The 23,252-nt window shown below is 46.5% G+C and overlaps 1 protein-coding gene across 1 annotated transcript in view; it reads right to left on the bottom strand.

The window, feature by feature from the left end:
• The window catches only part of trpm2 (transient receptor potential cation channel, subfamily M, member 2), a gene marked incomplete at its 3' end in the record, with an annotated part of 195,380 nt that overhangs the window by 157,420 nt on the left and 14,708 nt on the right, over nt 1-23,252 (bottom strand). The window contains exons 4-6 of the mRNA XM_067978459.1: nt 15,651-15,817; nt 15,075-15,255; nt 8,014-8,075 (exon numbers count right to left, since the gene is read on the bottom strand). Of these exons, the coding sequence (XP_067834560.1) occupies nt 8,014-8,075; nt 15,075-15,255; nt 15,651-15,817 (410 nt within the window). The remainder of the gene's footprint in view (nt 1-8,013; nt 8,076-15,074; nt 15,256-15,650; nt 15,818-23,252) is intronic.

Raw genomic sequence — 23,252 nt, 5'->3', positions numbered from 1 at the left:
ATACAGCAGCACACTAAATACTGTACTAAACAGACCATCAAATAAATACAGCAGCACACTAAATACTGTACTAAACATACCATCAAATAAATACAGCAGCACACTGAATACTGTACTAAACAGACAATCAAAATAATACAGCAGCACACTAAATACTGTACTAAACAGCCGATCAAATATATACAGCAGCACACTAAATACTGTACTAAACAGACCATCAAATAAATACAGCAGCACACTAAATACTGTACGAAACAGACAATCAAATAAATACAGCAGCACACTAAATACTGCACTAAACAGACCATCAAATAAATACAGCAGCACACTAAATACCGTACGAAACAGACCATCAAATAAATACAGCAGTACACTAAATACTGTACGAAACAGACCATCAAATAAATACAGCAGCACACTAAATACTGTACTAAACATATCAAATAAATACAAGAGCACACTAAATACTGCACTAAACATATCAAATAAACACAAGAGCACACTAAATACTGTAATAAACAGACAATCAAATAAATACAGCAGCACACGAAATACTATACGAAACATACCATCGAATAAACACAGCAGCACACTAAATACTGTGCTGAACAGACCAAATAAAAACAGCAGCACCCTCAATACTGTACTAAACAGACCATCAAATAAATACAGCAGCACACTAAATACTGTACTAAACATATCAAATAAATACAAGGGCACACTAAATACTGCACTAAACATATCAAATAAATACAAGAGCACACTAAATACTGTACTAAACAGACAATCAAATAAATACAGCAGCACACTAAATACTGTACTAAACAGACCATCAAATATATACAGCAGCACAATAAATACTGTACTAAACATATCAAATAAATACAGCAGCACACTAAATATTGTACTAAACAGACCATCAAATAAATACAGCAGCAAACTAAATACTGTACGAAACATATCAAATAAATACAAGAGCACACTAAATACTGTACTAAACAGACCATCAAATAAATACAGCAGCACACTAAATACTGTACGAAACATATCAAATAAATACAAGAGCACACTAAATACTGTACTACACATATCAAATAAATACAAGAGCACACTAAATACTGTACTAAACAGGCAATCAAATATATACAGCAGCACACTAAATACTGTATGAAACAGACCATTAAATAAATACAGCAGCACACTAAATATTGTACTAAACATATCAAATAAATACAGCAGCACACTAAATACTGTACTAAACATACCATCAAATAAATACAGCAGCACACTAAATACTGTACTAAACAGACCATCAAATAAACACAGCAGCACACTAAATACTGCACTAAACAGACCGTAAAATAAATACAGCAGCACACTAAATACTGCACTAAACAGACCATCAAATAAATACAGCACCACACTAAATACTGTACTAAACAGACCATCAAATAAATACAGCAGCACACTAAATACTGTACTAAACATATCAAATAAACACAAGAGCACACTAAATACTGTACTAAACAGGCAATCAAATATATACAGCAGCACACTAAATACTGTATGAAACAGACCATTAAATAAATACAGCAGCACACTAAATATTGTACTAAACATATCAAATAAATACAGCAGCACACTAAATACTGTACTAAACATACCATCAAATAAATACAGCAGCACACTAAATACTGTACTAAACAGACCATCAAATAAACACAGCAGCACACTAAATACTGCACGAAACAGACCGTAAAATAAATACAGCAGCACACTAAATACTGCACTAAACAGACCATCAAATAAATACAGCAGCACACTAAATACTGTACTAAACAGACCATCAAATAAATACAGCAGCACACTAAATACTGTACTAAACAGACCATTAAATAAATACAGCAGCACAATAAATACTGTACTAAACAGACCATCAAATAAATACAGCAGCACACTAAATACTGCACTAAACAGACCATTAAATAAATACAGCAGCTCACTAAATACTGCACTAAACATACCATCAAATAAATACAGCAGCACATGAAATACTGTACTAAACAGACTGTAAAATTTCTACAGCAGCACACTAAATACTGTACTAAACAGACCATCAAATAAATACAGCAGCACACTAACCACTGTATTAAACAGACCAAATAAATACAGCAGCACACTAAATACTGTACTAAACAGACCATCAACTAAATAAAGCAGCACACTAAATACTGTACTGAACAGACAATCAAATAAATACAGCAGCACACTAAATACTGTACTAAACATATCAAATAAATACAGCAGCACACTAAATACTGTACTAAACATATCAAATAAATACAAGCGCACACTAAATACTGCACTAAACATATCAAATAAATACAAGCGCACACTAAATACTGTACTAAACGGACCATCAAATAAATACAGCAGCACACTAAATAGTGCACTAAACAGACCATCAAATAAATACAGCAGCACACGAAATACTGTACTAAACAGACCATCAAATAAATACAGCAGCACACTAAATACAGTACTGAACAGACCAAATAAATACAGCAGCACACCAAATACTGTACTAAACATACCATCAAATAAATACAGCAGCACAATAAATACTGTACTAAACAGACCATCAAATAAATACAGCAGCACATGAAATACTGCACTAAACAGACTGTAAAATTTCTACAGCAGCACACTAAATACTGTACGAAACAGACCATCAAATAAATACAGCAGCACACTAAATACTGTACGAAACATATCAAATAAATACAGAAGCTCACTAAATACTGTACTAAACAGACCATCAAATAAATACAGCAGCACACTAAATACTGTACGAAACATATCAAATAAATACAGCAGCACACTAAATACTGTACTAAACATATCAAATAAATACAAGCGCACACTAAATACTGCACTAAACAGACAATCAAATAAATACAGCAGCACACTAAATAGTGTACTAAACATACCATCAAATAAACACAGCAGCACACTAAATACTGTACTAAACAGAGCATCAACGAAATAAAGCAGCACACTAAATAATGCACTGAACAGACAATCAAATAAATAGAGCAGCACACTAAATACAGTACTTAACAGACCAAATAAATACAGCAGCACACTAAATACTGTACTAAACATACCATCAAATAAATACAGCAGCACAATAATTACTGTACTAAACTTATCAAATAAATACAAGAGCACACTAAATACTGTACTAAACATATCAAATAAATACAAGAGCACACTAAATACTGTACTAAACAGACAATCAAATAAATACAGCAGCACACTAAATAGTGTACTAAACAGATCATCAAATAAATACAGCAGCACACTAAATACTGTACTAAACAGACCATCAAATAAATACAGCAGCACACTAAATACTGTACTAAACAGACCATCAAATAAATACAGCAGCACACTAAATACTGTACTAAACAGACTGTATGATAAATACAGCAGCACACTAAATACTGTGCTAAACAGACCATCAAACAAATACAGCAGCACACTAAATACAGTGCTAAACAGACTGTAAAATAAATACAGCAGCACACTAAATACTGTACGAAACAGACCGTAAAATAAATACAGCAGCACATTAAATACTGTACTAAATATACCATCAAATAAATACAGCAGCACACGAAATACTGTACTAAACATACCATCAAATAAATACAGCAGCACACTAAATACTGTACTAAACAGACCATCAAATAAATACTGCAGCACACTAAATACTGTACTAAACAGACCATCAAATAAATACAGCAGCACACTAAATACTGTACTAAACAGACTGTATGATAAATACAGCAGCACACTAAATACTGTGCTAAACAGACCATCAAACAAATACAGCAGCACACTAAATACTGTGCTAAACAGACTGTAAAATAAATACAGCAGCACACTAAATACTGTGCTAAACAGACTGTAAAATAAATACAGCAGCACACTAAATACTGTACTAAACAGACCGTAAAATAAATACAGCAGCACACTAAATACTGTACTAAATATGCCATCAAATAAATACAGCAGCACACGAAATACTGTACTAAACATGCCATCAAATAAATACAGCAGCACACTAATTACTGTACTAAACAGACCATCAAATAAATGCAGCAGCACACTAAATACTGTACTAAACATATCAAATAAATACAAGAGCACACTAAATACTGTACTAAACATACCATCAAATATATACAGCAGCACACTAAATACTGTACTAAACAGACTGTATAATAAATACAGCAGCACACTAAATACTGTGCTAAACAGACCATCAAACAAATACAGCAGCACACCAAATACTGTACTAAACAGACCATCAAATAAATACAGCAGAACACTAAATACTGTGCTAAACAGACTGTAAAATAAATACAGCAGCACACTAAATACTGTACTAAACAGACCATCAAATAAATACAGCAGCACACTAAATACTATACGAAACAGACCATCAAATAAATACAGCAGCACACTAAATACTGTACTAAACAGACCATCAAATAAATACAGCAGCACAATAAATACTGTACTAAACAGACCATCAAATAAATACAGCAGCACACTAAATACTGTACTAAACAGACCATCAAATAAATACAGCAGCACACTAAATACTGTACTGAACAGACCATTAAATAAATACAGCAGCACACTAAATACTGTACTAAACAGACCATTAAATAAATACAGCAGCACACTAAATACTGTACTAAACAGACCATTAAATAAATACAGCAGCACACTAAATACTGTACTAAACAGACCATCAAATAAATACAGCAGCACACTAAATACTGTACTAAACAGACCATCAAATAAATACAGCAGCACACTAAATACTGTACTAAACAGACTGTATGATAAATACAGCAGCACACTCAATACTGTACTAAATATACCATCAAATAAATACAGCAGCACACGAAATACTGTACTAAACATACCATCAAATAAATACAGCAGCACACTAATTACTGTACTAAACAGACCATCAAATAAATACAGCAGCACACTAATTACTGTACTAAACATACCATCAAATAAATACAGCAGCACACTAAATACTGTACGAAACAGACCATCAAATAAATACAGCAGCACAATAACTACTGTACTAAACAGACCATCAAATAAATACAGCAGCACACTAAATACTGTACTAAACATACCATCAAATAAATACAGCAGCACACTAAATACTGTACTAAACAGACCATCAAATAAATACAGCAGCACACTAAATACTGTACTGAACAGACCATTAAATAAATACAGCAGCACACTAAATACTGTACTAAACAGACCATCAAATAAATACCGCAGCACACTAAATACTGTACTAAACAGACCATCAAATAAATACTGCAGCACACTAAATACTGTACTAAACAGACCATCAAATAAATACAGCAGCACACTAAATACTGTACTAAACAGACCATCAAATAAATACAGCAGCACACTAAATACTGTACTAAACAGACCATCAAATAAATACAGCAGCACACTAAATACTGTACTAAACAGACCATCAAATAAATACAGCAGCACACTAAATACTGTACTAAACAGACCATCAAATAAATACAGCAGCACACTAAATACAGCACAAAACAGACCATCAAATAAATACAGCAGCACACTAAATACTGTACTAAACAGACCATCAAATAAATACAGCAGCCCACTAAATACTGTACTAAACAGACCATCAAATAAATACAGCAGCACACTAAATACTGTACTAAACAGACCATCAAATAAATACAGCAGCACAATAAATACTGTACTAAACAGACCATCAAATAAATACAGCAGCACAATAAATACTGTACTAAACAGACCATCAAATAAATACAGCAGCACACTAAATACTGCACTGAACAGACCATCAAATAAATACAGCAGCACACTAAATACTGCACTGAACAGACCATCAAATAAATACAGCAGCACACTAAATACTGCACTGATCAGACCATTAAATTGATGAATACAAGACTTTTTAGGTACAAGATGGTGATAGGTTGGGCTGAGAGGCTTCAGCATCTCCTGGCACAGAGCCACCTTATGGCCAGGGCTTGCAACTGCACCGTGACACTTGACATAGCAAATTTGAATCCTAAATGTTGACGTAACAATTTACAATGGTAAAAGTACCACAACAAACTATGACAGCAGGAAGTAAGATTTATGGACAGGAAGTGTGCGCCCTCTGCAAGATTTTTCTTGATTTGTGGACAGAGATGGTGTCAGCCGTGGCTCAGTGAGTCGCTCTCTCGCCTCTGAGTCAGAAGGTCGCTGGATCCAGTCCCACTCCAGAGATGTGAGCACAAATTCTTGGCTGACACTCCAGTGCTGTGCTGAGGGAGGGCCGGTACCGAGGGAGCGCCGCGCTGAGGGAGGGCCGGTACCGAGGGAGCGCCGCGCTGAGGGAGGGGCGGTACCGAGGGAGCGCCGCGCTGAGGGAGGGCCGGTACCGAGGGAGCGCCGCGCTGAGGGAGGGCCGGTACCGAGGGAGCGCCGCGCTGAGGGAGGGCCGGTACCGAGGGAGCGCCGCGCTGAGGGAGGGCCGGTACCGAGGGAGCGCCGCGCTGAGGGAGGGCCGGTACCGAGGGAGCGCCGCGCTGAGGGAGGGCCGGTACCGAGGGAGCGCCGCGCTGAGGGAGGGCCGGTACCGAGGGAGCGCCGCGCTGAGGGAGGGCCGGTACCGAGGGAGCGCCGCGCTGAGGGAGGGCCGGTACCGAGGGAGCGCCGCGCTGAGGGAGGGCCGGTACCGAGGGAGCGCCGCGCTGAGGGAGGGCCGGTACCGAGGGAGCGCCGCGCTGAGGGAGGGCCGGTACCGAGGGAGCGCCGCGCTGAGGGAGGGCCGGTACCGAGGGAGCGCCGCGCTGAGGGAGGGCCGGTACCGAGGGAGCGCCGCGCTGAGGGAGGGCCGGTACCGAGGGAGCGCCGCGCTGAGGGAGGGCCGGTACCGAGGGAGCGCCGCGCTGAGGGAGGGCCGGTACCGAGGGAGCGCCGCGCTGAGGGAGGGCCGGTACCGAGGGAGCGCCGCGCTGAGGGAGGGCCGGTACCGAGGGAGCGCCGCGCTGAGGGAGGGCCGGTACCGAGGGAGCGCCGCGCTGAGGGAGGGCCGGTACCGAGGGAGCGCCGCGCTGAGGGAGGGCCGGTACCGAGGGAGCGCCGCGCTGAGGGAGGGCCGGTACCGAGGGAGCGCCGCGCTGAGGGAGGGCCGGTACCGAGGGAGCGCCGCGCTGAGGGAGGGCCGGTACCGAGGGAGCGCCGCGCTGAGGGAGGGCCGGTACCGAGGGAGCGCCGCGCTGAGGGAGGGCCGGTACCGAGGGAGCGCCGCGCTGTCGGAGGGCCGGTACCGAGGGAGCTCCGCGCTGTCGGAGGGCCGGTACCGAGGGAGCCCTGCACTGTCGGAGGGCCGGTACCGAGGGAGCGCTGCACTGTCGGAGGGTCGGTACCGAGGGTGCGCTGCACTGTCGGAGGGTCAGTACTGAGGGAGCGCTGCACTGTCGGAGTGTCAGTACTGAGGGAGCGCTGCACTGTCGGAGGGTCAGTACTGAGGGAGCGCTGCACTGTCGGAGGGTCAGTACTGAGGGAGCGCTGCACTGTCGGAGGGGCCGTCTTTTGGATGAAATATTAAACCGAGGCGTCTTCTTCCCTCTCAGGTGGACTTCAAAGATCCGATAGCACTATTTCGAAGAAGAATATTGTCCTGGCCAATATTTATCCCTGAACCAACATTGCTATTAAAAACACTCATGGCCTGGTCATTATCACATTGCTGTTTGTGGGATCTTGCTGTGCGCAAATTGGCTGCTGTGTTTCCTACATTATCACAGTGACTACACTTCAAAAGTACTTCTTTGGCTGTAAAGCGCTTTGTAATGTCCCGAAGTTGTGAAAGGAACGGTAGAAATGCATGTCCTTTGTTTCTTTACTTACGTTCAGAGTACCGGGGCCTCCTTCCAGGACAACACAGACAATTGGGATCTCAATTCCAACATCTACAAAACAAGCATTGGTCAGAACTTGTCACCAGTGAAGAACAGAGGTCTTAGGGATTATGTTACAAATGCATCATACCGTCTCTGCCATAGGCCGTGATTTATCGACACACATGGTCAGTGAGTGAGGCTTCCTACCAGGGCAGTATTCCTAAATCTGGCCCTTCATTCTCAACCTTCACTCTTCCCTTCCAGATCTGCAGAAAACATTACGATGTGTCCAACTGAATACTTTGACCAATGGTCCCAGCTCTCAGATTGAAGCCAGCATCACCTGAAGTAATTGAACACTGTCAGAAACCCCACACTACAGTTATCAGCCTTGTTTCTGTGAGCTTACCTCCACCTCTTCTCTTGAAGGCACTGACTCCCTACTCCCCCTCCACCATACCTCACCAAAAACTGCCAGAGTCTCAGTGAAGGAAGATATAGTTGAGATACTGAATGGGCTAAAAATTGATAAAGAGGAGGTACTGAAAAGGCCGACTGTACTTAAAGTAGATAAATCACCTGGTCCGGATTGGATGCATCCGAGGTTGCTGAGGGAAGTAAGGGTGGAAATTGTGGAGGTACTGGCCATAATCTTCCAATCATCCGTAGATACGGGGGAGGTGCCAGAGGACTGGAGAATTGCAAATGTTACACCCTTGTTCAAAAAAGGATAAACCCAGCAACTACAGGCCAGTCAGTTTAACCTCAGTGGTGGGGAAACTTTTAGAAATGATAATCCAGGACAGAATGAGCAGTCACTTGGACGAGGGTGGATTGATTCGGGAAAGCCAGCACGGATTTGTTAAAGGCAAATCGTGTTTAACTAACCTGATAGAGTTTTTTGATGAGGTAACAGAGAGGGTAGATGAGGGCAATGCAGTTGATGTGGTGTATATGGACTTCCAAAAGGCATTTGATAAAGTGCCGCATGGTTGGCTTATTATCAAGATTGCAGCCCATGGAATAAAGGGGGCAGTAGCAATATAGATACAGAATTGACTAAGTGACAGGAAACAGAGAGTAGTGGTGAACGGTTGTTTTTCGGACTGGAGGGAGGTGTACAGTGGTGTTCCCCAGGGGTTAGTGCTGGGACCACTGCTTTTCTTGATATATATTAATGACTTGGACTTGGGTGTACAGGGCACAATTTCAAAATTTGCAGATGACACAAAACTTGGAAGTGTAGTGAACAGTGAGGAGGATAGTGATAGACTTCAAGAGGATACAGACAGGCTGGTGGAATGGGCGGACACGTGGCAGATGAAATTTAATGCAGAAAAATGCGAAGTGATACATTTCGGTAGGAAGAACGAGGAGAGGCAATATAAACTAGAGGGCACAACTCTAAAAGGAACAGAGAGATCTGGGGGTATATGTGCACAAATCTTTCAGGAGAGGAGGGGACCTGTACCCCAGTGAGAGTCAGAGCCTTCAGGAGAGGAGGGGACCTGTACCCCAATGAGAGTCAGAGCCTTCAGGAGAGGAGGGGACCTGTACCCCAGTGAGAGTCAGCACCTTCAGGAGAGGAGGGGACCTGTACCCCAGTGAGAGTCAGAGCCTTCAGGAGAGGAGGGGACCTGTACCCCAGTGAGAGTCAGCACCTTCAGGAGAGGAGGGGACCCATACCCCAGGGGGAGTCAGCACCTTCAGGAGAGGAGGGGACCCGTACCCCAGTGAGAGTCAGCACCGACAGGAGAGGAGGGGACCTGTACCCCAGGGGGAGTCAGCACCTTCAGGAGAGGAGGGGACCTGTACCCCAGGGAGAGTCAGCACCTTCAGGAGAGGAGGGGACCTGTATCCCCGTGAGAGTCAGAGCCTTCAGGAGAGGAGGGTTACCTGTACCCCAGTGAGAGTCAGCACCTTCAGGAGAGGAGGGGACCTGTATCCCCGTGAGAGTCAGAGCCTTCAGGAGAGGAGGGGACCTGTACCCCAGTGAGAGTCAGCACCTTCAGGAGAGGAGGGGACCTGTATCCCCGTGAGAGTCAGAGCCTTCAGGAGAGGAGGGTTACCTGTACCCCAGTGAGAGTCAGCACCTTCAGGAGAGGAGGGGACCTGTATCCCCGTGAGAGTCAGAGCCTTCAGGAGAGGAGGGGACCTGTACCCCAGTGAGAGTCAGCACCTTCAGGAGAGGAGGGGACCTGTACCCCAGTGAGAGTCAGCACCTTCAGGAGAGGAGGGGACCCGTACCCCAGTGAGAGTCAGCACCTTCAGGAGAGGAGGGGACCTGTACCCCAGTGAGAGTCAGCACCTTCAGAAGAGGAGGGGACCTGTACCCCAGGGGGAGTCAGCACCTTCAGGAGAGGAGGGGACCTGTACCCCAGTGAGAGTCAGAACCTTCAGGAGAGGAGGGGACCTGTACCCCAGTGAGAGTCAGAGCCTTCAGGAGAGGAGGGGACCTGTACCCCAGTGAGAGTCAGCACCTTCAGGAGAGGAGGGGACCCGTACCCCAGGGGGAGTCAGCACCTTCAGGAGAGGAGGGGACCCGTACCCCAGTGAGAGTCAGCACCGACAGGAGAGGAGGGGACCTGTACCCCAGGGGGAGTCAGCACCTTCAGGAGAGGAGGGGACCTGTACCCCAGGGAGAGTCAGCACCTTCAGGAGAGGAGGGGACCTGTACCCCCGTGAGAGTCAGCACCTTCAGGAGAGGAGGGGACCTGTATCCCCGTGAGAGTCAGAGCCTTCAGGAGAGGAGGGTTACCTGTACCCCAGTGAGAGTCAGCACCTTCAGGAGAGGAGGGGACCTGTATTCCCGTGAGAGTCAGAGCCTTCAGGAGAGGAGGGGACCTGTACCCCAGTGAGAGTCAGCACCTTCAGGAGAGGAGGGGACCCGTACCCCAGTGAGAGTCAGCACCTTCAGGAGAGGAGGGGACCTGTACCCCAGTGAGAGTCAGCACCTTCAGAAGAGGAGGGGACCTGTACCCCAGGGGGAGTCAGCACCTTCAGGAGAGGAGGGGACCTGTACCCCAGTGAGAGTCAGCACCTTCAGGAGAGGAGGGGACCTGTACCCCAGGGAGAGTCAGCACCTTCAGGAGAGGAGGGGACCTGTACCCCAGTGAGAGTCAGCACCTTCAGGAGAGGAGGGGACCTGTACCCCAGGGGGAGTCAGCACCGACAGGAGAGGAGGGGACCTGTACCCCAGTGAGAGTCAGCACCTTCAGGAGAGGAGGGGACCTGTACCCCAGGGAGAGTCAGCACCTTCAGGAGAGGAGGGGACCCGTACCCCAGTGAGAGTCAGCACCGACAGGAGAGGAGGGGACCTGTACCCCAGTGAGAGTCAGTACCTTCAGGAGAGATGGGGACCTGTACCCCAGTGAGAGTCAGCACCTTCAGGAGAGGAGGGGACCTGTACCCCAGTGAGAGTCAGCACCTTCAGGAGAGGAGGGGACCTGTACCCCAGTGAGAGTCAGCACCTTCAGGAGAGGAGGGGACCTGTACCCCAGTGAGAGTCAGTACCTTCAGGAGAGATGGGGACCTGTACCCCAGTGAGAGTCAGCACCTTCAGGAGAGGAGGGGACCTGTACCCCAGTGAGAGTCAGCACCTTCAGGAGAGGAGGGGACCTGTACCCCAGTGAGAGTCAGCACCTTCAGGAGAGGAGGGGACCTGTACCCCAGTGAGAGTCAGTACCTTCAGGGGGAGAGGGGACCTGTACCCCAGTGAGAGTCAGCACCTTCAGGAGAGGAGGGGACCTGTACCCCAGTGAGAGTCAGCACCTTCAGGAGAGGAGAAAATGCTGAAGAAGATAACCTCCCTCAAGCTAACATTGATAAAACATTAACACAACAGATGAGCCAGGATTGTCTGGAAGGACCTCCATTTCTATCCATTGCTGAGCTGAGTGGGAAGTAACAAGGGCTTCATTCATGGCCCCCGGACCATCGAATGCTGCTTTGGGGCATTAAAGGGCAGGACACATCCTCTCTCCCCATCCCACACATTCTGTAAACACACACATACATACAAACCTACAAACCCTGACGTCACACACACTCACGTGAAACGTTCACAATTACACTTCGATCTGATCTCAGGCCTGTTTACATCTGTGTTGTATTTTTGCAGCATTTTATGCTCATCAAGGTGAGGAGAGAAATGTTGGGTAGTGGGACAGTCAGATACAGCACGGGTTAGATACAGAGTAAAGCTCCCTCTACACTGTCCCATCAAACACTCCCAGGGCAGGTACAGCACGGGTTAGATACAGAGTAAAGCTCCCTCTACACTGTCCCATCAAACACTCCCAGGGCAGGTACAGCACGGGTTAGATACAGAGTAAAGCTCCCTCTACACTGTCCCATCAAACACTCCCAGGGCAGGTACAGCACGGGTTAGATACAGAGTAAATCTCCCTCTACACTGTCCCATCAAACACTCCCAGGGCAGGTACAGCACGGGTTAGATACAGAGTAAAGCTCACTCGACACTGTCCCATCAAACACTCCCAGGGCGGGTACAGCACAGGTTAGATACAGAGTAAAGCTCCCTCTACACTGTCCCATCAAACACTCCCAGGGCAGGTACAGCACGGGTTAGATACAGAGTAAATCTCCCTCTACACTGTCCCATCAAACACTCCCAGGGCAGGTACAGCACGGGTTAGATACAGAGTAAATCTCCCTCTACACTGTCCCATCAAACACTCCCAGGGCAGGCACAGCACGGGTTAGATACAGAGTAAAGCTCCCTCTACACTGTCCCATCAAACACTCCCAGGGCAGGTACAGCACGGGTTAGATACAGAGTAAAGCTCCCTCTACACTGTCCCATCAAACACTCCCAGGGCAGGTCCAGCACGGGTTAGATACAGAGTAAAGCTCCCTCTACACTGTCCCATCAAACACTCCCAGGGCAGGTACAGCACGGGTTAGATACAGAGTAAAGCTCCCTCTACACTGTCCCATCAAACACTCCCAGGGCAGGTACAGCACGGGTTAGATACAGAGTAAATCTCCCTCTACACTGTCCCATCAAACACTCCCAGGGCAGGTACAGCACGGGTTAGATACAGAGTAAAGCTCACTCGACACTGTCCCATCAAACACTCCCAGGACAGGTACAGCACGGGTTAGAGACAGAGTAAAGCTCACTCGACACTGTCCCATCAAACACTCCCAGGGCAGGTACAGCACGGGTTAGATACAGAGTAAAGCTCACTCGACACTGTCCCATCAAACACTCCCAGGGCAGGTACAGCACGGGTTAGATACAGAGTAAAGCTCACTCGACACTGTCCCATCAAACACTCCCAGGGCAGGTACAGCACGGGTTAGATACAGAGTAAAGCTCACTCGACACTGTCCCATCAAACACTCCCAGGGCAGGTACAGCACGGGTTAGATACAGAGTAAAGCTCACTCGACACTGTCCCATCAAACACTCCCAGGGCAGGGACAGCACGGGTTAGATACAGAGTAAAGCTCACTCGACACTGTCCCATCAAACACTCCCAGGGCAGGTACAGCACGGGTTAGATACAGAGTAAATCTCCCTCTGCACTGTCCCATCAAACACTCCCAGGGCAGGTACAGCACGGGTTAGATACAGAGTAAATCTCCCTCTGCACTGTCCCATCAAACACTCCCAGGGCAGGTACAGCACGGGTTAGATACAGAGTAAATCTCCCTCTACACTGTCCCATCAAACACTCCCAGGGCAGGTACAGCACGGGTTAGATACAGAGTAAAGCTCCCTCTACACTGTCCCATCAAACACTCCCAGGGCAGGTACAGCACGGGTTAGATACAGAGTAAAGCTCCCTCTACACTGTCCCATCAAACACTCCCAGGGCAGGTACAGCACGGGTTCGATACAGAGTAAAGTTCACTCTACACTGTCCCATCAAACACTCCCAGGGCAGGTACAGCACGGGTTAGATACAGAGTAAAGCTCCCTCCACACTGTCCCATCAAACACTCCCAGGGCAGGTACAGCACGGGTTAGATACAGAGTAAAGCTCCCTCTACACTGTCCCATCAAACACTCCCAGGGCAGGTACAGCACGGGTTAGATACAGAGTAAAGCTCCCTCGACACTGTCCCATCAAACACTCCCAGGGCAGGTCCAGCACGGGTTAGATACAGAGTAAAGCTCCCTCTACACTGTCCCATCAAACACTCCCAGGGCAGGTCCAGCACGGGTTAGATACAGAGTAAAGCTCCCTCTACACTGTCCCATCAAACACTCCCAGGGCAGGTACAGCACGGGTTAGATACAGAGTAAAGCTCCCTCTACACTGTCCCATCAAACACTCCCAGGGCAGGTACAGCACGGGTTAGATACAGAGTAAAGCTCCCTCTACACTGTCCCATCAAACACTCCCAGGGCAGGTACAGCACGGGTTAGATACAGAGTAAAGCTCCCTCTACACTGTCCCATCAAACACTCCCAGGGCAGGTACAGCACGGGTTAGATACAGAGTAAAGCTCCCTCTACACTGTCCCATCAAACACTCCCAGGGCAGGTCCAGCACGGGTTAGATACAGAGTAAAGCTCCCTCTACACTGTCCCATCAAACACTCCCAGGGCAGGTACAGCACGGGTTAGATACAGAGTAAAGCTCCCTCTACACTGTCCCATCAAACACTCCCAGGGCAGGTACAGCACGGGTTAGATACAGAGTAAAGCTCCCTCTACACTGTCCCATCAAACACTCCCAGGGCAGGTACAGCACGGGTTAGATACAGAGTAAAGCTCCCTCTACACTGTCCCATCAAACACTCCCAGGGCAGGTACAGCACGGGTTAGATACAGAGTAAAGCTCCCTCTACACTGTCCCATCAAACACTCCCAAGGCAGGTACAGGGTTAGATACAGAGTAAAGCTCCCTCTACACTGTCCCATCAAACACTCCCAGGGCAGGTGCAGCATGGGTTAGATTTGAGCCCAGACCCCAAAGATCAGAGACCCAGTGTCTCACTCAATGCACAAACAGTTCTCCTCGATCCACGGAGACTCTCCTCACCCCCCGCCCGACTCCCGACCCCCCCACCCCCAGATTATCAGACTCCTACCTTCAGTCCCCATTGTTTGCTTTGAGATGTATTTTTCCAGTTGTGTCCTCAGGGGTATCTCCGCACCGTAGCGTCCGTGTGTCCCATTGTCCACCAGGATAAAATGGGAATGGTTGTGATCCAGGCAGGATAATTTGCCCTGATTTGCCTCGTCCATGCTGTATCTCACAGGAAACTTGCCCTATTCCATGAAAGGCTAGTTTGGTTAGTTACAAGCTGCATTGGTGGTGTGATTTTACACAAGGCTGATTATGTTGACAGGGGCCTCAGTTCCTCATTGGAACAGACTTTTGAGGGTCCATTTTCTGCTCTTGCTCCTGTCCAAAGCCATGTGTCAGACAGGTGCAGTGTAAATGAAGAGGGCCACGCCTGTTAAGGCCTCAGATTGCCCGATCCTGGTGTCACTGGTTCAGGCACGGCCTTGCCTGCCGCTGGGAACCAACACCAGGACCACCTCAGGCTGCTTATTGGGGGCGCCTTTGAGTTTGGGCAAGAAATGAGCTGTGACCATTGATTAATGACAATATCCCACACTTGCTGTGGGACTCACACTCATCATTGTATTGTACAACTCACCTGTGCACCGACCAGGCTCTCTCGGTTGTGCACTATACCCCAGCTGGCAATACCGATTGCAACAATCTGCCTTTCCCTGGGGCTGCTGGTCATTTTACAATGTCGCACCGTCTCTCCAACATGCTTCATCACACCAGCATTGGAGCCTCCTGTGATAATCCACGCTCCTGTGGGCAACACATGGCCGTTAATATCAAGGGTCACATGATCCCGACATTAAACACACAGTCACATGGTCAGAAATCATGATCCCAACAGAAAACACAGTCACACGGTCAAGACACGTGATTATGACACAGAACTCACAGCCCAAGTGTCTACACTCCACACGAGCCTCCTCACTATCGAAATCATCTCACCCTATCAGCAGATCTTTCAATTCTCTTCTCCCCCATGAGATTATCGAGCTTCCCCTTTGATCACATCGGAAAAACAGTCAGGCCCGAAAATGCACAGGCCAGAAATCCGGGCATTTAACACAGGATTGACAAACTGAGAGAATAGTTAAACCCAGGAAACGATAGAACAGTGAAACATCGAGGGAGAGAGTGAAACACTTTACACCGAGCGAGAGAGTGAAACACTTTACACCGAGCGAGAGAGTGAAACACTTTACGCCGAGTGAGAGAGTGAAACACTTTACACGGAGTGAGAGAGTGAAACACTTTACACCGAGTGAGAGAGTGAAACACTTTACACCGAGTGAGAGAGTGAAACACTTTACACCGAGCGAGAGAGTGAAACACTTTACACCGAGCGAGAGAGTGAAACACTTTACACCGAGCGAGAGAGTGAAACACTTTACACGGAGTGAGAGAGTGAAACACTTTACACCGAGTGAGAGAGTGAAACACTTTTCACGGAGTGAGAGAGTGAAACACTTTACACCGAGCGAGAGAGTGAAACACTTTACACGGAGTGAGAGAGTGAAACACTTTACACGGAGCGAGAGAGTGAAACACTTTACACCGAGTGAGAGAGTGAAACACTTTACACCGAGCGAGAGAGTGAAACACTTTACACCGAGTGAGAGAGTGAAACACTTTACACGGAGCGAGAGAGTGAAACACTTTACACCGAGTGAGAGAGTGAAACACTTTACACCGAGTGAGAGAGTGAAACACTTTACACCGAGTGAGAGAGTGAAACACTTTACACCGAGTGAGAGAGTGAAACACTTTACACCGAGTGAGAGAGTGAAACACTTTACACCGAGTTAGAGAGTGAAACACTTTACACCGAGTGAGAGAGTGAAACACTTTACACCGAGTGAGAGAGTGAAACACTTTACACCGAGCGAGAGAGTGAAACACTTTACACCGAGTGAGAGAGTGAAACACTTTACACCGAGGGAGAGAGTGAAACACTTTACACCGAGGGAGAGAGTGAAACACTTTACACCGAGGGAGAGAGTGAAACACTTTACACCGAGGGAGAGAGTGAAACACTTTACACCGAGGGAGAGAGTGAAACACTTTAAATGGAGTGAGAGAGTGAAACACTTTACACCGAGCGAGAGAGTGAAACACTTTACACCGAGGGAGAGAGTGAAACACTTTACACCGAGGGAGAGAGTGAAACACTTTAAATGGAGTGAGAGAGTGAAACACTTTAAATGGAGTGAGAGAGTGAAACACTTTACACCGAGTGAGAGAGTGAAACACTTTACACCGAGTGAGAGAGTGAAACACTTTACACCGAGTGAGAGAGTGAAACACTTTACACCGAGTGAGAGAGTGAAACACTTTACACCGAGTGAGAGAGTGAAACACTTTACACCGAGTGAGAGGGTGAAACACTTTACACCGAGTGAGAGAGTGAAACACTTTACACCGAGCGAGAGAGTGAAACAATTTAAATGGAGTGAGAGAGTGAAACACTTTACACCGAGTGAGAGAGTGAAACACTTTACACCGAGTGAGAGAGTGAAACACTTTACACGGAGTGAGAGAGTGAAACACTTTACACGGAGTGAGAGAGTGAAACACTTTACACGGAGTGAGAGAGTGAAACACTTTACACCGAGCGAGAGAGTGAAACACTTTACACCGAGCGAGAGAGTGAAACACTTTACACCGAGCGAGAGAGTGAAACACTTTACACCGAGCGAGAGAGTGAAACACTTTACACCGAGTGAGAGAGTGAAACACTTTGCACCGAGCGAGAGAGTGAAACACTTTGCACCGAGCGAGAGTGAAACACTTTCAATGGAGAGTGAGAGAGTGAAACACTTTACACCGAGCGAGAGAGTGAAACACTTTACACCGAGTGAGAGAGTGAAACACTTTACACCGAGGGAGAGAGTGAAACACTTTAAATGGAGTGAGAGAGTGAAACACTTTACACCGAGTGAGAGAGTGAAACACTTTACACCGAGTGAGAGAGTGAAACACTTCACACCGAGTGAGAGAGTGAAACACTTTACACCGAGTGAGAGAGTGAAACACTTTACACCGAGTGAGAGAGTGAAACACTTTACACCGAGTGAGAGAGTGAAACACTTTACACCGAGTGAGAGAGTGAAACACTTTACACCGAGTGAGAGAGTGAAACACTTTACACCGAGTGAGAGAGTGAAACACTTTACACCGAGTGAGAGAGTGAAACACTTTACACCGAGTGAGAGAGTGAAACACTTTACACCGAGTGAGAGAGTGAAACACTTTACACCGAGTGAGAGAGTGAAACACTTTACACCGAGCGAGAGAGTGAAACACTTTAAATGGAGTGAGAGAGTGAAACACTTTACACCGAGCGAGAGAGTGAAACACTTTGCACCGAGTGAGAGAGTGAAACACTTTACACCGAGTGAGAGAGTGAAACACTTTACACCGAGTGAGAGAGTGAAACACTTTACACCGAGTGAGAGAGTGAAACACTTTAAATGGAGTGAGAGAGTGAAACACTTTACACCGAGCGAGAGAGTGAAACACTTTACACCGAGCGAGAGAGTGAAACACTTTACACCGAGGGAGAGAGTGAAACACTTTACACCGAGGGAGAGAGTGAAACACTTTACACCGAGGGAGAGAGTGAAACACTTTACACCGAGGGAGAGAGTGAAACACTTTACACCGAGGGAGAGAGTGAAACACTTTACACCGAGGGAGAGAGTGAAACACTTTAAATGGAGTGAGAGAGTGAAACACTTTACACCGAGTGAGAGAGTGAAACACTTTACACCGAGTGAGAGAGTGAAACACTTTACACCGAGTGAGAGAGTGAAACACTTTACACCGAGTGAGAGAGTGAAACACTTTACACCGAGTGAGAGAGTGAAACACTTTACACCGAGTGAGAGAGTGAAACACTTTACACCGAGTGAGAGAGTGAAACACTTTACACCGAGTGAGAGAGTGAAACACTTTACACCGAGTGAGAGAGTGAAACACTTTACACCGAGCGAGAGAGTGAAACACTTTACACCGAGCGAGAGAGTGAAACACTTTACACCGAGCGAGAGAGTGAAACACTTTACACCGAGTGAGAGAGTGAAACACTTTACACCGAGTGAGAGAGTGAAACACTTTACACCGAGCGAGAGAGTGAAACACTTTACACCGAGTGAGAGAATGAAACACTTTACACCGAGTGAGAGAGTGAAACACTTTACACCGAGTGAGAGAGTGAAACACTTTACACCGAGCGAGAGAGTGAAACACTTTACACCGAGTGAGAGAGTGAAACACTTTACACCGAGTGAGAGAGTGAAACACTTTACACCGAGTGAGAGAGTGAAACACTTTACACCGAGAGAGAGAGTGAAACACTTTACACCGAGTGAGAGAGTGAAACACTTTACACCGAGTGAGAGAGTGAAACACTTTACACCGAGCGAGAGAGTGAAACACTTTACACCGAGTGAGAGAATGAAACACTTTACACCGAGTGAGAGAGTGAAACACTTTACACCGAGGGAGAGAGTGAAACACTTTACACCGAGTGAGAGAGTGAAACACTTTAAATGGAGTGAGAGAGTGAAACACTTTACACCGAGGGAGAGAGTGAAACACTTTAAATGGAGTGAGAGAGTGAAACACTTTACACCGAGCGAGAGTGAAACACTTTAAATGGAGTGAGAGAGGATCGCGGAAGATGACGTGGGCTGGGGTCGCTGTACTATTTCGCATTAACACAGTGATAATTTAAAGAAAGGAAATAAATAACATTCAGCTCGGAACAGAATCCATAATGATTGAGGTGAAGGATAAGAAGGGATCAATGACATATCTCAGGGTATAATACAGATCATGTGATCGTGGAAGGGAAGTGGAGGGCGAAAGATGATATAAATTTGTGAAATGGATACATGACAGAGAATGATAATCATCAGGGGAGGTTTCAACAACCCCAAATATACAAGGAAATCGAGGGAGGGAAAGGGGCAAAGGGAATGGAACTTTCACAGTGTGTTCAGGACTCATTTCGTGAGGAGCCCTGAAGAGAGAATCATTTGCTGGATCTAGTAATGGGAGATGGACTGGAGCAGATAAGAGAAGTCAGCACATGGGAGTATCTGGGCAATAGTGATCACAACAGAATAATGTATAAGATAATGATTGAGAAAGACATGAGCTTAAGCAAAGGATCATGACCCGAGTGGCGACTTGAGAATTTGGCGAGACTGGGAATTAGGTGATGGGAAGGGGGGGGGGGAAAGACAGTGAACAGAGAGGAGCAGATCTGAGAGACTCGGAATAAAAGGTTAATCAGGGTAAGTAAACAGTCAATAAATCAATAATAATCGAGTACCTAAAGAGGGTTAGGGATAAAAAGGTTTTTAAATATAATGGATGGCAGCTGAGATCCATTGCCTGCAATTCCTGGGCCATGTGAGAACTCCAGGACGCTTCGTGTATCCTGGAGGGCCACATGTGCAGGAAATGCCTCCAGTTGCTCGACCTCAAGCTGAGGGTTTCTGAGCTCGAGGGGCGGCTGGAGTCACTGCAGAGCATAAAGGAGGCTGAAGGTTTCCTGGATCGTACATTCCACAGCCATAGAGAGTTCAGGACAGCAAGTGGGTGGCCATCCGAAAGGGTAAGAAGAGGCTGGCAGTGCAGGAATCTTCTGGGTGTGTGGCACACTCAAACCGGTATTCAGCATTGAATACCAGTGAGGGTGATGACACCTCGAAGGAATGCAGTCCTGAGCATGGCAACATGGGGCAAAGGACTGCACAGGAGGGCACAGTGAAGTGTAGAAATGCAGTAGTCATAGGGGTTCGATAGTCAGGAGAACAGACGTGTTTCTGTGACCGTTGACGTGAATCCTGCATGGTGTGCTGCCTCCCTGGTGCCAGGGTAAAGGATATCACGGAGAGGGTGCAGAACATTCTGTGGGGGGAAGGGGAACAGCCAGAACTCGTGGTCCATGTGGGAACCGACGACATAGGGAAGAAAAGGGATAAGGTTCTGTGGTCAGAGTTTCAGGAGCTAGGGAAGAAGTTAAAAAGCAGGACCTCAAAGGTAGTAATCTCTGGATTACTCCCAGTGCCATGCGCTAGTGAATATAGATGTAGGAAGATAAGGCAGGTTAATGCGTGGCTAGAGACATGGTGCAGGAGGAAGGGCTTCAGATTCCTGGGGCACTGGGACCAGTTCTGGGGCAGGAGGGACCTGTTCAAGATGGACGGGTTGCACCTCAACAGAGCTGGGACCAATGTCCTCACGGGGAGGATCACTAGTGCTGTGGGGGAGGGTTTAAACTAATTTGGCAGAGGGATGGGCCTTAGATTAGAAAGGAGAAACAAGGGGCACAAAGGATTGGGAGAGACAGACAGCACTAGAGTAAGAAATAGCACAGTATTGGATGGGATGAAACTAAGAGAGAATACGAGAAGGTCTTAAGACTGGTTTGCAGTGCATGTGTGTAAATGCACGCAGTGTGGTAAATAAGGTTGGTGAGCTGCAGGTGCAAATTACCACATGGGAATATGATGTTGTGGCAATAACTGAGACCTGGCTCAAAAAAGGGCAGGATTGGGGACTAAATATTCCGAGATACAAGGTGTTCAGGAAAGAGAGGGAAGGAAAGAAAGGAGGGGGGTGGTGGCAGTATTGATTAAGGAGAATATTGCAGTGCTGGAGAGAGAGGATGTCCTGGAGGGGTCAAGGACAGAATCTATTTGGTTAGAGTTAAGAAACAATAGAGTTGCCATTACACTACTGGGTGTATTCTATAGGCCACCAACTAGTGGGAAGGGGATAGAGGAGCAAATTTGCAGGGAAATTACAGAGAGGTGCAAGAACTATACAGTAGTGATAATGGGGGACTTCAACTATCCTAATATAGACTGGGATAGTCATAGTGTGAAGGGCAAAGAGGGGGAGGAATTTCTGAAGTGTGTTCAGGAGATCTTTCTTGATCAGTATGTTTCCGGCCCAATGAGGAAGGAGGCATTGCTGGATCTGGTTCTGGGGAATGAGGTGGGTCAAGTAGAGCAAGTGTCAGTGGGGGAGCATTTAGGGAACAGTGATCATAGTATTATAAGGTTTAGATTAGTTATGGAAAAGGACAAGGAGCAATCTAGAGTAAAAATACTTAATTGGAGGAGGGCCAATTTCTGTGGGTTGAGAACAGATCTGGCCCGGGTAAATTGGAATCAAAGATTGGCAGGCAAAACTGTAATTGAACAATGGGCGGCCTTTAAAGAGGAGATGGTTCGGGTACAGTCTAGGCACATTCCCACGAGAGGGAAAGGGAGGGCAACTAAAGCCAGAGCTCCCTGGATGACAAAAGAGATAGAGAGTAAGATGAAATGTAAAAAAAGGGGCGTATGACAGATGTCAGGCTGATAACACAAGTGAGAACCAGGCAGAATATCGAAAGTTCAGAGGGGAAGTGAAAAAGGAAATAAGAGGGGCAAAGAGAGAGTATGAGAATAGACTGACGGTCAACATAAAAGGGAATCCAAAAGTCTTCTATGGGTATATAAATAGTAAACGGGTAGTAAGAAGAGGGGTGGGACCGATTCGGGACCAAAAAGGAGATCTACTCATGGAGGCAGAGGGAATGGCTGAGGTACTAAATGAGCACTTTGCATCTGTCTTTACCAAGGAAGAAGATGCTGCCAGTGTCTCAGTAAAAGAGAAGGTAGTTGAGATACTGGATGGGCTAAAAATTGATAAAGAGGAGGTTCTGGAAAGGCTGGCTGTACTTAAAGTAGATAAGTCACCTGGTCCGGATGGGATGCATCCGAGGTTGCTGAGGGAAGTAAGGGTGGAAATTGCGGAGGTACTGGCCATAATCTTCCAAACATCTGTAGATACGGGCGTGGTGCCAGAGGACTGGAGAATTGCAAATGTTACACCCTTGTTCAAAAAAGGGTGTAAGGATAAACCCAGCAACTACAGGCCGGTCAGTTTAACCTCAGTGGTGGGGAAACTTTTAGAAACGATAATCCAGGACAGAATTAACAGTCACTTGGACAAGTGTGAAATAATAAAAGAAAGCCAGCAAGGATTTGTTAAAGGCAAATCGTGTTTAACTAACTTGATTGAGATTTATGATGAGGTAACAGAGAGGGTCGATGAGGGCAATGCGTTTGATGTTGTGCCAAAGTGCCTTATCATCAAGTTGAAGCCCATGGAATAAAGGGGGCAG

Source organism: Heptranchias perlo, unplaced genomic scaffold (assembly GCF_035084215.1).
Source record: "Heptranchias perlo isolate sHepPer1 unplaced genomic scaffold, sHepPer1.hap1 HAP1_SCAFFOLD_292, whole genome shotgun sequence".
In the NCBI taxonomy this organism is placed as follows: domain Eukaryota; kingdom Metazoa; phylum Chordata; class Chondrichthyes; order Hexanchiformes; family Hexanchidae; genus Heptranchias; species Heptranchias perlo.
Note: the sequence above shows the minus strand (reverse complement) of the source record. Positions and strands in the feature narration are given on the sequence as shown.